General features: G+C 37.7%; 1 protein-coding gene across 1 annotated transcript in view; it reads right to left on the minus strand.

Moving 5' to 3' along the window:
* LRP1B (LDL receptor related protein 1B) overlaps window positions 1–16861 on the minus strand; it is a 290652-nt gene that overhangs the window by 208028 nt on the left and 65763 nt on the right. The window contains exons 6-11 of the mRNA XM_062498644.1: window positions 16158–16329; window positions 13974–14117; window positions 12346–12582; window positions 7643–7823; window positions 4556–4775; window positions 2667–2856 (exon numbers count right to left, since the gene is read on the minus strand). Of these exons, the coding sequence (XP_062354628.1) occupies window positions 2667–2856; window positions 4556–4775; window positions 7643–7823; window positions 12346–12582; window positions 13974–14117; window positions 16158–16329 (1144 nt within the window). The remainder of the gene's footprint in view (window positions 1–2666; window positions 2857–4555; window positions 4776–7642; window positions 7824–12345; window positions 12583–13973; window positions 14118–16157; window positions 16330–16861) is intronic.

Genomic DNA, 16861 nt, shown 5'->3' on the forward strand with positions numbered 1-16861 from the left:
AGTTCAAATAGGTTAAGCCTCTTTATTGAACAAGCTGTAGAACCTGTAAAGCAATCAAGTATTTGGGAAATTAAATTTCTTCTACTACAGCTCCTAACAGCTATTTTATATGGTTGTTCTTAAGATAGTCACAAAATTTTAAAATACTTTCAAAGCTACTATCATATTTTTCATATTTTGAATGTTTTTAAAACAGTTGTTGCCCTGTTGATTGCACGTGAATAAATTAGGCCAATTCCATTTTAATTAGCTAAAACAAAATAGTCCAGAGCTAAACCAACAGTGTAATTGCATTTTAGTCACTGTTCTCAGAAAAAAAAAAAAAAAAATGGATACCATGTACATTTGTTTAATCATATTGTTTAAGAGATACACTGAAGTATTTATTGCATTTGTACCTTCTATGAACCTAACCTCAAGTACTGTTAAATTGTATAAACCCACTCTAAGGATCATCTTCTACACATGAAAAACAGCAGCCTGGTACTCAAGCTTTTCTTTGCAATCTGAGGAGTCGAAACATTAGCCGACTTCAAAAGAGGCTACCTTAAATTGCTGCAAATGGACTTTCACAAGAATTATTTACATGGAAGTAACAATCCAGCCTTTCAAAGAAGTGGAAATACCTGCAGGCCTTGGCAGGGTCATATTCTGAGTGTAAATCCAACTCCTATGATTACTCTGCTTCACCTTCCCATTTTTTTTAGGGATTCCTGATGCATAGAGACCCAAAGACTCAGCCTAAGAAAGTAACGTGAATTCTAAGCTCTGAAAGCAAGGAAAAAGAAAACCCCAAACCCATTCCTCCCCAAGGGGATCATGCCTCATGAGAGAGAAACAAAGAAAAACACCTCTCCTTGAGGAGATCCCAAAAGTTTCGTGTCCTTACCCAGAGCACAAAGCAAAGCAGCACTGGGACACTATCCTGGAAAAGCCTCCCTGACAAAAACCCCATTCTGAATCAAACTACGGCCAAATGAAATTACACAGTTTCTTCTGCTTGTGTAGACAGTGACAAGACCAGCAGCATCAAAGCAGTCACCTCAAAATATCACAGCCAAAAGTTTCTGAGGTATGTGCATGTAATCTTTAATATACAAGTTGTCTATAAAGTGATTTCCTGTGGTTTTCTCTGTACAGCAATTCAGCCTTGAGCCTGCTCTTTTACAAGGAAAACATGCACACACACAAAAATAGTTTCTTTAAAATAAATTTTTATGCTCCTTTGGGAACAATGGCGAGATCAACCTTATTAAGCATGACAAAAATGGAAGTTCCTAAAGGCTGCAGTTAGCTTGCAAAATTCCAATTACAATTTCAAACAAAGAATATATTAACGAGTCAAATTCCCTCCCTTAAGACTTTAGTTCATTCAGCAAAACTGTCTGAGAGGCAATGCTTTCTCTTTCTGGTGTCAGCTTATTTGGAAGCTAACAGCAACCGCATTAACTGTTCCTTTTTTTTTTTTTTTTTTTTTTTTTTTTTTTTTTTTTGTGAAAAATAAAGGAATTTTCTGAGTACCAGATAAAGCAGCAGTAGAAGTGAAAGCAAACACTACATCTATTAGCAGACACAGAATTATGAAATTTGGCCACCCTGAGGGTAGATTTGGGCCCAGATTTGCCTTAAAAACATCAACCAACAAAACCCACACTAAATCTAAGAAAAAACCCAAACAAACTATACTTTTACATGTTTTACATTTCTTGAATGTCAGAGAAAACCCCTGAAAAGCAGCTGTGATAAGAGGAACACTGCTGCAGCGATCCTGAATTAGCACAGAGCTACACAGACCAGCTTGGTTTAGGTAAAGGAAAATCAGATGTTTACAGCATCAGAAAAGAGAAAATTTAAACAGTAAAAAAATAATATTTTAAACATTATTTTATCTATGCTAATTCCAGATGTTCATTTTGATGTTTGGTGGAAGACAAACATTCTGGTACTTGGAAATATATTTTAACTAAAGTGAGCAAATACTCAACAGGTCATAGGAACTCTGCATGTAGTAAATGGAACACAAAGTTTTCTTCGGTAAAACACATTTTTAACTTTACCTATAGAGTAGCAATTGCATTTTCTAAATTCCATCCATGCAAACCTATGGCTTTTATCTCATTTCTCTCCTGATACAAGTAGCAACAACTATGGATTTTTCCACCACTCTCAAAGAGCTACTTCTGCTCTGTGCAGCATACAGTGTTGAGTGTAGACCAAGACGGGGGAGAAAATAAAAAAAAAAAGGAAAAAAAAAAAAAGAAAATACAGGCAGGATCTGTGATCTCATTTAAGAGAAGGTAAATGTAATAATGCATTTTATATCTATGAGCCAATGGAGATATGTTACCCTGTGAGCCAATGCAGATATGTTACCCAATGTAACTGATACTTGCACAGCATCTCTTGACGACACAAAGAAAGGGCAATAAAGGAAGTGTGAATGCACAGAAGGAATTCAGACAGGAATAATGCTGTGGTTCACTATTTAGTATTTATGAGAGAATCGATTTCTACATAAATGGACTGAAACTCTGGAGAGTAACTCTTTCATGCCACAACTCATATTTGTTTTTCTATTTTTGTTCATCCAGTCACCTCAAAACACTTGGAGACTCTAAGGGAAAATGTCCTTTAACAACAGACCTCTGGAGAAACTGTCTAAGTACCTTGCTGTTTGCGTGGGTCATAAATCTGGAGCCCAAACAGAGGTGGCCTCTCACTTCTCAACAGTGTCACATTCCTTGTTACCAGATCCAACTGGAAAATTGACCCATTCATGTAATCTGTCCAGTATATGTAATTTCCATGATGTGACAGTCCAAAAGGATGATTCAAATCTTTTCCATTGTAGACGACCTGAAATTAATTAGTGGTAGGTGAGCATCAGCAAGGTTAGAAGAAACTTTAATTTTTCAGAGAAGGTAAAACAGGAAATAGGACAACTGAGATACTGCTCCAAACATAACACTCTATTGCAATAAAATCAAATAACGAGTGCAAAGCTCTTCTGCGCAGCAGAGCCCATATCTAACCTAGAGAAAAAACCTTCATACAAATTCACTTTAAGTGGCCTCCATCAGAGAACACAAGTACAGAGTGCCTGGGGAAGTGGTGCAGTCTATAACCCCGGGAGGACTTGAAAGACATACAAGCAGGGCTTAGGGTCATGGTTAGTGGTGAACTTGGCAGTGTTGGTTTCAAGGTTGGACTTGAAGATCTTAAGGCCTTTCCCAGTATAAGCAATTCTGTGATCCTGGGATTCTATCCCAGCAGGTTCAGTTTGGAGTCATTGGTCTCCTTCTTCTGGCTGGAATCCTTGCTGGAACCAAGAGCCTCTTTTCCACCTTGCCTCTAGAGAGAAGGAAGCAGCTCCTCACATGCCCTTCCTTGTCTATTTCTAGACACAAACCCAAGAGAACGCAGAGATAAAGACAGCTAAAATACTCCTTTGAGGTGACTGATAAACATCATCCCCTTCTGCTCTTCAAATTTTCTCTTTGGACTTGGAATTCTTATAGTCAAAGCATCTCATCTCTGAACTGCTTTTGATCCAAATTAATCAATCAGTCAATCTGACAGCTATTGGTGGAATTAAGGACCTCCCTACTCCCCAAAATCTTTACTGCATTAAAGATTTATAGATGTGACTGATCCAGTTAATTTTTGACCAAAAATATCCTATAATTAAATACAGACAGTTAAGCATCAAAAGCAAGTATCTTACAGTTATTTTCAGCTACATAAATTTGACTAGTTATGCATTTTTTGTTATTTCTCAGGATTATAGAAAAATCATTTCTCAAAAAAAAAAAACAAAAAAAACCCCAAAAAAACAAATAGAACCATGCTGTGACACACTTTAAAATAAAACCTGTAAAGACATGTGCTTCTTATTATTCACCAGTCAATAATTTTATGAAGCAGATGGTAAAACTTGCCCAAATTATCAGACTCCAGTCTGAGCCTTAACCATTTTCAAAGTGTCTTATTCTGTGCTTGTTGCTTCTACAAACCCACACAGAATGTCTGCACAGACCTGTACCCAGCTAGTACAGGCATTAGCAACAACAAAATAAATCTCTCTCCATCTCTGACAGCATTTGTTGAGTGCTGCTCCTCTGAATATTACCACAAATGCTCAAAAGAGGCCCAGAGATTGATAAAAAAAAACATATCAGTCAGCAAAGTTCAAGGCAAGTTCAAGGAAAAGGCTTTGCTCTGGCAAAGCCAAAACAAACGGGTTTTTCTACTGATAAGCTCTTCACAGCTTCATGGCTCAATCAAAATAGAACTCATTGCCTCATGAAAAAAGAAGAAGAACTTAAAAAAAAAAAAAATCAGATTTGGTGTCACTTAGGACAGAAGAACACCCTAAGCTGTGTTTCAATCTCTCACTTGAGACTGCCACCATCGTTCCAGCAGAGGTGATGCCGGACACACCAGAGGATTCTGCAGACTTTAAAAACCTTAGGAAGTATGTTTAATGTAACAAAAAAAGCAATAAAACCCGGAGACAGAACATGCCTGTGGCAAACCAGCAGCATTTCTCTTTTACCTTTCTGTCAGTGCCATTCAAATAGATCCTTTCAATGTGATCATAATAGGCATCACACCAGTACAGCACATTGGCACGGTAATCCAGAGTTAAACCATTTGGCCAGAGCATCTTTGATGTGACAAAAACCTGCCGGCTGTAGCCATCCATCCAGGCCTTCTCAATCCTCCCCACACTGGCATCTATTTCATCTTCCTCCCAGTCTGTCCAGTACATCCATCTAGGGAATTACAAAAATGAGCGTTCAGATCCCATTTTAATCAGGTGAATGGCAACGCAGGCTTTTAGCTTTCAAGCCAGAGCAATTTTAACTTTTGCATGCTTCTTTCTTTCCATTGCTGTTTCTACAACTCTATTTACTGTCCCTGACCACTGGATGCTGCTGAAGTGACACTTATGGTATTTTGCTCATATTGTGATAAATTACATGAATACCAGAGAACCAATAGACAAGAAAAGTCAAAGAATTAGAACCTTATTTATTCCCACCAGAATTATGGAGTTTCTTTTTTTGCTTTTTTTTCAATCCTTCACTTGTATTGACTTTGTCACCAACTTCAAATTTTTAAAGTGAGCTGATTCTGGCCAGGTCTAATCTGCCTTTATGATGTGAATCTCCTTTTTATTACACCTAATTCTATCAAAGAAGTTGCGACACAGTAATTATTTGCACTCTGGTTTTAGAGCTAAAGGATAACCTTGACTTACTGTGTACTTCAGGTCCTACATGAAAGCAGCTAAATCACTCAGAAAACTGTTAGAAGTACTTTGTCTGTCACAAAAATGTTTAGAAATAGTTGCTGTGAAAATTCGTTGAAAAAATGGCAGTAGGCAATTTTAGCATAGTTTTATGGCTTATAGTGCAGCAATATATATTTAGGGAAAAAAAAAGCCACAAACAAAGTCTGAAAGGCACCACCATTACTTTGGAAAAGTTAAAAAAAAAAATCTACTAACTCCTCTAAAAGTACTGGCTCAGAGGAATTCTATGAGCCATTCTCTACTGGACACTAGAGAATAAAACTTTCCTTATTGAATTATTCTGACTATCATACTATATTACAGAATTTGCCCTTGAAAACTATGATTTCAACCATTTAAAATACACAATTTCAACTTCTACAAAAGCAGAGGGCATCAAATATGCTAAGAAACACCACTTTTCTTATTATTTTTAGCCTGTTTTTCCCTAAGAAAAATTAGTTCATAGGAAGAAAATATTAGAAACCTGTTAGCACTCTGTGAATCATCTTAGATTGTATCACATACAATCAGATAATTTCATAAAACATTTGCCAGACAGCACATGTTAACTTTTAGTCAAAACTTTGACTGCAATTAATAAGCATTAAACAGAACAAAAACATCATGCCAGTCTTAAATCCTATTAGTTTAAGTTATCACAATTTAATTGCTATTGATGTACCTCACCTGGTTTTCCACCAGATTTATGTTTCTAAAACAATTTCTGTGATCCTAACCCATTAACCATTTAATTGGCCTGTACTTTGAAGAATAAAGTCCTGGAATTTAAATACTGAATTTACAAAGGAATGATACACTGAAGTGAAAAATTATTTTATTATCACACCTGTGTAAATTATGTCAAGGCTACTGGCAAAAAAAAATATATATTCAAATGCAATTTTATGTATAAGCATAATTTGATATTTATGAGAAACTGGGGGGGGAAATAAAAAGAAAAATTGAATTACCGAAGTTTGCAGATATGCAAATGCAGGGTTTTTTTGCTTATTTATCATTTCTGTAAATTTTCCCACTAGAAGGTTGCTTTTGGTTTTTTTAATGTTTTTGTAAAAATCTGCAGAGAACATCAATCCATTTTTGATCCTCAAGCCTTACACACTCCATTGCATGTTTGACTCCAACAGCACTCCCTTTAATCACAGAATTATAAACCCTGCACATGCCCTGAGGCTCATGCAGCCATAGGTCAATATGGCACTTATTTTATTGGGAAACAAAATATGTCTTACAAATATTTACATGACTTCTCAACGTCAATTACTGAGCTTTTCTCCATTAACTTATTGTCTGTCCTTATTCCAGTTATCCTGCCATAAGCTAAAACCTGCTCACAGTGACAGGCATTTGTGTCAGTGCTTTAATTGCATCTCAAAATGCAGTTAATGCTCCAACACCAGTTAAATCAAGACTCAAATTTTGGAAACACAATTAAAAAGCCATAATAAATGCTATCCCTCAGGAAGAGCTTCCATGAGAAGTATAATCATGAAGGACACGCTATTTTATTAGAGAAGTGTTTTATATAATGGCCCTTTTCAGGTAATACATCTTCATACACTGCTTCCTGTGCCATGCATTTACTGAGCTGGAAAATTTAACAAAGTAATTGCAGGTGTGGTTATGGTTCGTGGTCTGATTTTATATCCTCACTATCTGACCTTAATGAATTGCAGCCTTTCCACAGCCACTTCCACTCCTCAAAGGACAGGCTCAAAAGGGGAAACTTGAGAGTGTAAATATTTTCTATAATAGGAAATTTGCTATCAATCCAGCCACACTGAAACTACCTACCTACATTATTCTCCAGTGACAATTCCCTGAACAAACCTAACAGTGATTTTTTTGAGTAGACCACCATTTTACCACAGTAATAGAATGTGTTGGGGTTTTTTTTGTTTGTTTTTTTAATTATGTAGCCTACCAAAATTAATTTAACCTAATACATAATGAAGAGTACCTGTCTCGGTGTTGTAAACCAATGTGTACAAGAATACGGTCCAGAAATTGAGAATACAGAGAGAGAAACACAGGAGAGCATCTTAAAATTCACTCGATATTAAAAATTCATACAGGACTTACACCCTCAATTTGTTTGAGAAAAAGGTGAGTCACATTCAGATTAACAGGACAGACATTCAACAGTGACAGGCATACAAATTCTTCTGAAGGCTTCAGGGCAAGAAGACTGTGCAGGAATTACAGATATTGCAGACTCCTGAAGGATAACAGACTGTACATGTCTCTACAAACCTCATCCTGAGCAAATTCAGTCCTGGATTTATGCTACAATCATTGCAGAAAAATCAGTTTGCTTCATACCCATTGACAGGATCGACAACAATTCCTCTAGGGTGGGACATGTCCCCCTCCAACAAAGTTTTCCTACTCTGAGCAGCTTTTTCCAGTCTGGCAACAGCAATTGTTTTCCTGTGGCCATCATTGGTCCAGTACAGATTATTTCCAATCCAGTCCACTGCTATGCCTTCCACATTATCAAGATCTGTTGAAAGAAAGAGAACATTAGTAAGAAATTAGTACTATTTATGTTCTAGATTTACTTATGTTCACTATTCAGGATGTGATATCCATGTCATATTTTTAAAATTGCTTTTTCCCTTATCTACTGAAGATCCTAAACAAACTACAGGTGTTTGGTACCAGCCCAAGTATCAACTACACCTTATTCACTTAAGAAATTAAACCTAAATTTTGTAAAACAATTACAGGCATAGAGATGACAACACATCCTGTGAGACAAAATATGAGAAAGTTATTTGAAAAAAAATATATAGTTTCATGTGCTGAAGAGTCTGGCAAAATGTATTTTAACATTTTTATCTGATACACCTGAACACCACTGCACTTTTGGGAAACTTTTTCCTTGTGGTTTAAGAAGCTTGAGGGAAGCAAAGGTGCCAGAATGAGCTCTCTGGGACATGAAACAACAGAATGATGACATTTCTAACCCAGCAACCACCTGGTCTGACAAGAATGACCCAAAGCACACAACAGCTGTGGGTCAGGCAGTGCCTGAGAGCACTGCCAGCAGCTCAGCCAGCTCCCCAGGCTGATGGACACTGCCCGTTTTATCTCTCATCTCTCAGTGCCTGTGCTGCATTCTTTTGAAAAGACAATTTCAGAGGCAGCTGAAAGTTCCTGAGAGAGGAGAGTGGCCTTTGGTCTTGGAGTGGTCAAAGAGGTTGAGGAAATTGGGAAGGGAAGGGAAGGGAAGGGAAGGGAAGGGAAGGGAAGGGAAGGGAAGGGAAGGGAAGGGAAGGGAAGGGAAGGGAAGGGAAGGGAAGGGAAGGGAAGGGAAGGGAAGGGAAGGGAAGGGAAGGGAAGGGAAGGGAAGGGAAGGGAAGGGAAGGGAAGGGAAGAATTTTACCAAGGACCTGGAGCCCAAGGCTCAGGGAGAAAAAGAACAAACTGATGAACAGAAGAGGCATCACAGACACACTTGAGCTGTGAAAGTAATGTCCTGTAGAGCTCTGAGGGCCTCAGCAGATTTTGCTCAAGTCAAGAAAACACTGACATGAGTAAAATCAAGCTTGAGGACAAGGAGTGATTTGTTCAAAATCCATTTTATTTTATATTTATCCTGTCTGACATAAGCAATTTGAGCTAAAGACAATTTTATACTAACAAGATCAGATTTTTATATGAATAAGATAATCTTTTTAAGGAAAATATTTTGCTGATTTTTTGCTTCTTTGGGAGTCAAGTGAGTCCAAATGTGGGCTGTACTTGTACAAGCAGCAAAACTGTTAGATTGGAATGCTGGCTGCCTCCTAAAATTTACATGACTTTTGCTCCATGTCTATTCAGCTTCATACAATGCTGGCTCTGAGCTACCCTGCCTTCTGCAGAAATTTTGGGGCAAATGTGATTCTAAACTAAATACGATCTAAGCCAAAAAAACCCTCATAGTAACTAGATACTAAATAGATCAAAACGTTTTTTTTTTTTTGTTTGTTTGTTTTTTTAAAGGAGAATTCCACAGCACGACCCTACAGAGATAACTTTCATTGTTCTTGTGGATTTCCAATTACACATTCACTTTTATTTCACTATCTAAAAGCCGTAAATACATTAATTACTTTTCAAATGGGTTTCACATCAAGTTTCCACAGGAAGAAATCAATGGTCATTCTGCCATTGTTATCTTGATTTTACAGTAATCCAGTCCTTCTGCAGTAAAGCCCTTTCAGCATAAAAAGGATGAGGTAATAAAATATCCTTGTGATCATTCTTCACTTGCTAATTGAAAAGTTAACATTTCTAATTCTGGAATTTCCATCAGAGTTTTACTACCAACACTAATACAAGAGCTCCAAATACATTGAATGTAGACGTGAGGTTTCTAAAACCAGTTCCAGAGGCAGCAGTTTGCCACACTGGTTTAGAGTATGGAACAGATAACAGGCACAACATGTAATTTGGTACAGAATGGCCAAGCTCATCAATGCAATGTGTAATAAAACCTGGTGGGAAAATAATTCTTGTATATACTAACCATCTAAACAATGTCCGAAGACTTACTTTGGCCTTGTTTAAGCAACAGCTTGACCATCTTGACTAATATTTACAAGTAAGTATTATGAAACTTTTAGGCCCACAGTACCCCCACCCCCCCCCCCCAAAAAAAATAAAAAACAACAACAACAAAAAAAAATAGGGGTACAAAGACAAGTAAAAACCCTGAGTTTGTGTTCACGTTGCACTGTCTGAACAGTATTTAGATACATCAAAAAATGTCTGAGTTTTTTTCCCAATTTTTAATGTAAAAGACTGATTTTACATGAAAGCTTGAAAGGTTAATTGTAATTTTGTAATTTTGTTGCTGGTGGATGTACAGTGCTACTTCAGCTGTGCCACCAGCTCTGAGCTAGGCTGTGCTGGAGGGTGTCATATTGTTATCAACACCACCCAGCAGTTTGCTGCCCAAAGTGAAGAAACAAAAATCACAGCTGAAACTGTCTGGGAAATCAAACTCCAGCAGTGTGAGGTGCTCAGTGATCTCAATTCCCAACCACCAGCTGTAGGATCAGGCTCTCATGTAGGCAAACTGTAATTATCTGAGTTGCAATGCTGTCTGAACAAGTGTATACATTTTCGAAAAAACTGATAGTCACCAAAAAAAGGCAACTTCTAATCTGAGAAGTGGCACCTACCACAGCTAGAAGCCCTTAGCAGCACGCTGTTCAGAGCAAATACTAAACCACCTCCTGACACACCTGATTTTCTGGAGTAGCCTTCCACCAAGGAACGATTTAATCTGTCCCTGCTGAGTTTGTGAGAGTTGACAAGAATAAAAGCTGAGGTGTTATGGCTGGAGGCCATATTAATTTTTTAAATCATGAAAAATACATTAACAAATGTTCTTTTAATATACTTTAAAGTTATGAAACTACACCAAGTTAGAACTAACAATGTAAGTTCCTGGGGAAAAAAAAAAAAAAAAAAAACAAGGGGAGAATGACAGTGACATAATTTTGGTCTTTGCAAAAGTAGAATCACCAATAATAAATCACCACATAATCCACGGCTCTTTCGGTATTGCATTAATATTTTTGCTCTGTTGTACTTATGAAGAATACACACTGCACTTGAACGTTATTTATAGGAATATCATCAATTTTCTGGTTTGGCATACAAGGTTTATTTATGCTTGAGTAAACCAATCCCAACCTCTGACACCTTTCAGCCAGAATGCTCATTGTTGCTCCTTTATAATGTTTTAATTTACGTATTTACTGCTCCTTCCTCTACTCCACATTAGAACTACTTCATTGTACAGTTAGTAAAGGAAAGTCAGCAATGGAAGATGTGAGATGTGCATTATCCATTCCCATGCTGGCAGTGAAATGAAGAATTACCAGACTGACAGCTGAGTATTTGTTATTTTCTGAGACAAATGCCCTTTATTAACCATTCACCAGAGCAGGGTAAAGAGCCTGTCACTATTCCTTGCAACTGCAGCTGAAGGGATCTTTATGCAGACTCTGAGGAGAGACCTTACACTAAAAGAGGATCATATCACTGCACAGAGGAGATGGCTGCTCAGAATTGTGGATTAAAACATGCATTATGAATGACAAGGAATGAACATCCCCCTGCTAAAACAATAGTATTTTAGTTACTTTCACTGTCCTGAGCTTCCATTCACAGGTAAAGATATTAAGCTCTCTGAAGGATAAGATGAATATTTATGCTTCTTCTTAGATTGAGGACCAGAAAATAATTATTGTAGAATGAATTTCAGCTGAGGCAGTTGCTACCTCTTGCTGAAGCAGTATTTCAGAGAAGGAAAACAAAATACCAATTGACAAACTGGGAGGTTTTTTGACTGCAACAACATTTGGTATGATGAGATATGATTCTAGACCAGGGAGATTCAGTATGGTGGGAGATGTGGAAACTAAAGACTTGCTGGCATTTTCTCTCATTGCTATAATAAATGTTACAAGCATCTTAATTAAGGTTCTAATAAATGTTTAGGTCTGACTATTGCTTCCACATACACAATAGAAAATGCACCAGCAAAGACAATGCTTTTTCACTAATGAGTTTTCAAGCACTAAAGACAGTCTCATTCTGCCAAACTACTTGAATAAGCTCCAGAATCCACAGTGTGATGCAGGCTGGAGTGAAGAAGCCTTAAAAAGTCTTCAAGGATTTGGGATGGCTCAACAAATATCCAGCTACTGGAAGGACACAGTGGAGACACAGGAATTACTCACCAGTGGGTATAATCTTCAATGGACAAGGTAAGAATTCACAACAGAGTACCTTAACCAAATTTTACATTTCTGCCCTCAGCAAAAAAGAAAAAAAACCCCACCCCAAACAGGAAGTTGTAAAAAAGTATCTCCAGTTCTGTTCAAGGTCAAATTTGTGTCTGTTTTCCATGGGAGATAAAAAAAAAAAAAAAACAAACCAACCCTTTAAATTATCTGCAAATGTCAGTTTAACTTCTTGGTAGTGAGCATTCCTGAATGTCACCATCTCTGAGCATCACCTACCGTCTTTGAGGATTGTTTCTCGCTCTGTGCCATCAATTTTCTGTCGTCCAATTAGGAAACTGGTTGTATCAGCAAAATAAATGTAATTGGTTTCAGCGTGGAAGTCCAGAGCACGAGGATTGACCAGGTTCTCTATGGGGATCATGTACTCATCAGATATTTTGGTATTCAGGTCCATTCCCCGGATTATTCCTGGCCGTCCCTTCCCATAAAAAAGAAACAATTCATTCTTTGGTCCTGCAAAAGAAAGATTACAAACATAAACAACTGATGCATCCTAATCTTCTTCACAGTGCATAATGTCCCTGTTTAATTAACTGGCATAATTAGAGGGGAGCAGGAGCCTTATTTGATACCAAAAGTAAAAATAAACTTTCATATATTCTGAAGGTATCTAGATTAAAAAATAATAAAAGAAAAATCTAGCTAATTGTATTACCTTATTGAAAATACAAGTTACTTCAGTAAGCTGCTACATCTAATTATTTTTTTGGTGCAAAAGTTCACACTGAAAAAGCAGTTGTAAATCACAGAGTAACTCTACATCTGCTGTGAAGTGGACATATATAGCTCTGCAGGCATTTAGTTTTACAATTCATTGGGATCTACAAAGTTAATACAGACCAGAAGCGAAGTAATCTTAAAATACAAAAACACCATGAACCCCAGCATATACAAAACATTTTTTTTTCCACCTTAAGTTTCTCAGAATCAAACAACAAAAAAGATTAAATTCCTTTCAGATTGAAAGGAATACAACAAATCAACACACTCTGTTCTTTCCAACCGAGGTAGAAAATATGGATATCAATAGCGTATATTTTTACAATTTAAATGATTAAGTTGATTGCAAATAACTGAAGCTTAGCAAAGTGATTTTCTTTCCTTAAAGATACTTATAGATGTCCTTAGAGGCTTAATACCCTCAATATACCTCTTAAAATTCTCTATATACTTTTCTGCTGTTTCTCAGAGTTTTTTTGATGGAATTGTCAGTGAAAACTGCATCACGTTTGACTGAGGTCACATAAATCCATCTACCAGCATCCATCAGAGTATCTAACTGGATGCCTTTAATCTGAACTAAATCAACACTGTTTTGACCAAAAAATCAGGAAAAAACCAGGTATTCCCCAAAACTCCTGTTGGCTGTAAGTGACCAACTGATTGTGTACCTGTAATGTTAGGTATAACCACAGCTGCACAAATCACATTTGCTTTCACAAAGTATTCTTAGAAAAACCTTGACTTGTTCACATGAATGTTCTGTGTTTGTGCTCTAAGTTGGTTGTATGGGTGGAAATTGGATGTGACAAACTATAAAGCAGCATTCCAGTGCCTGTGTACTGTGAAAAAGAATGGCATAGAAATAAAGACTGAGACTGATTAATGTAAAACTTGTGATAATTTTCAGTATTCTTTGAGCATCGCAGGTTAACCTATCACTCCTGTGAACTAAGCCAAATCAAGTAATTTTTAGAGAATGAAACAAGCATGTGGACAAAGCACCAGGTGCACGTTATGAACGAAGTTTCCCTCGAAGCAGCCCATGTGATTTGCTAGAGAACACCCAGAACCATCCCCTGGATTACTCCTGGCTGGCAAGCTCTCTGATTCCAATAACATACTTTTGCATGACCTGCCATCACTCCCCAGGATGAAGCCAGTCCTGCAGCGACAGGTCCGTGCTTTGTAGCTGCTGCTGAGCAGGCAGATGTGGGAGCATCCCCCGGGCATCCCGTGTGGATCCGCTTCACACGCGTGGCTTCTGACTATGGCGAGGGGAAAACAGCAGGGCTCAGAGCCATTGAAACAAGACAATGACATGCATCAGCATGGAGCAAGGTTAGACAGAGAAAAAATAAATAAATAAATAAAAGGGGATTTGTGTCACAATAAACCTTTCCCCAGAATATCACTGCTAAGGAAGGTGTGTTTTAAAGATGATATCCAAGCCAGGCAATAATGCCCACGGCTATCCAGTCATGCCCATGGCTCTGTGCATTCACCCTTTTGGGAATAAGCTCCTGATCAGCATGTGCCGGGCACCACTTCCCTGGGGGAGCTGACACTTCTCCACTTTTCCATTTGTTGCTTTGGTTCCTTTGGTTGGTTGGGGTTTTCTGAGGACAGGGTGCATCCCATGACCACACAGTCTGGTATTCCTTCAACTCCATTAGACAGCACCTTTCTGGGCAGACTCATGTGCTGAAACTAAAGCCTTGTAGAATATTTCCACACTTATAGGATCACAGAATGGTTTGGGTTGGAAGGCACCCTAGAGCCCATCTTATTCCAAACCCCTGCCATTGGCAGGGACACCTTCCTCTGGACCAGGGTGTTCCATCCAACATGGCCTTGAACACTTCCAGGGATGGGGTGCAGATTTGTACAGTTGAGAAATAAATCCAGCTGAAGAAGCCAAAGATTTCCTTTCCCTTGATTTCATATTTCCAAAGGCATGGTTCTATATAAGCAGCCTAATTTTTACTTTTTTTTTTTTTTAACTATTTAAGGCAATATGCTGAGAAAACAAAATCTACTGGGCTATCTTACATTTACTAAACTGGCTTAAAACAGAAGAGTATTCTCGCTAAAGCATGCTCTGTTCTTCCTACTTTACCTCAAGCTTTTCAGTTTTTCTTTTTTTTTTAAAGAAAGCAATCAAGTGGTTTAGGGTCGATAAGGTTAAAGGTATTACAGAAACTCCACCAAGCTGAGACAGCTTTTACAGAGAAATTTGACAAGCAACAAACATGTCCATTCAAAACAAAAGGAATAGTGCAGTAATCACAGGATGTAATAAAAGATTACACTGTGCTCATGTCTCTCCTCTACTCAACCTCTCTGACTCCCTCAGGAGTACAAGAGGGATGATAATAGCAAAGAAAGAGTCTTTGCAGCCTCCTTCAGACATTGACATCTGCAAATCAATGTCCTCAGCTCCAGGGTGAAAATTAGTTCACCCACTCTACATCAATTTAGAGTTTGTTCCCACTTCAGAAACTTCTTCAGAAGCAGCCATTCTGTTTAGAAACATTGACATTGAGAATTGATGTGTTGGCTTTTCTGTCTAAGAAGTCATGACAACGATTTATTGCTATCAGCCATGACAAAAAAAAAAAAAATTCTCATAAAGCGTCGTGGTAAACATTTTGGATCTTGCTATCTTTGCATAAAGTTCCAAGAACTCCCACTGATGTTCTACACACAGAAAGGATGTGAACAGATTACAGTCATACAGGACTACAGACTCCAGAAATTGGTGTTTTACCAAAAAAGTCTGAGATAAAGAAGAGTTTTTTCACTTGAGATGAAAATGAAGATTTCTTTCACAGATGGCAAAGCTGACACATGCTGGCAGCTCAGCGCGTGACTGCCCACACCTCTGTGCCTTTTTGGCAGCCCCAAAGGCAGGAGCTCACCTGAGGTGTGGGGTGTGTCTGAAAGCAGGCCCAGAGACAGCAGGAGTCTCTGAGTTCTGAGACCCAAAGCATGTGGACAGTGCTGGACACCCAACAGTTCTGAAGGTGTTCAGTTCTCAGAGAGATGAGTGTCACAGCCTGCAGAGCAGGGCTCTTGGGCAGTTCTCCAAAACGAATTGCCTGGAAAGCATTGAGTTGGAGCTTGGAGACGTGGGAAAAGTGGAACAACCAGACAGAAAACTGGGCAGATCAAGGAACAGAAAGTTGTGTCTTAAGGACACATTTTCACTCCATCTTCAGATACGTTTTTCTGGTAGGACCTTTTTAACTGAAGAAGGACTTACTATCTGAATCTGTGTTTTCTAGAGAGAGGAAGTTGGATCTTACCTGCTGCTTGAGGTCTTTTCTGGTACACACGGATCTCTTTAGCATTGTCCACCCTAGCAAGAGCCTGAACATCAGTACCATTGAACCTGTTCATTCGTAAAATGCTGAGGTTATCTGAATTAACTGTGTATAAATAGTTTTCAAATGCTGCCAAACCACAAAGATGCCTAATCTGGAAAAGAAACAAATGGTACAATTATTTTAGCTCAATATTTTAAGCTTATCTATGAGTTGTAAACATCAAACACTGCTGTGAATTGTATTCAGACTGTAGAAAATGTTTTCTAAATATTTGTAGATAATAAATACAAATTACACTAAAAGTATAGTTCACATTCTTGCAGTCTGTTAATTTATAATTAGAAAAGCTTTGTACAAGAAAGTTAGAAAATTCAAGTTACTTAGCAGTCTAAAATAATTTACTCTACAAATTCTCCAGTTTCTCTGTTTTTAAATTAAAATCTACATTCCTGAAGTGCAACAACTTCATTAGTATTAGCTAATGATCACTTACTAATAGTAACAAAAATAAATTAACCATTATTAACTAATACATATAGCAAACTTAGAAATTTAAAACACAGTTAATAGGTGCAATTGATCTACTTTTTAAAATTATTTTATTATCAAATCAGGGTAAATGCTGCAAGATATACCTGCTGAATATTTTCTGGAGTACATAAAAATAAAATAAAATAAAATAA

This window comes from Cinclus cinclus, chromosome 9, assembly GCF_963662255.1.
Source record: "Cinclus cinclus chromosome 9, bCinCin1.1, whole genome shotgun sequence".
Taxonomy (NCBI): Eukaryota; Metazoa; Chordata; class Aves; order Passeriformes; family Cinclidae; genus Cinclus; species Cinclus cinclus.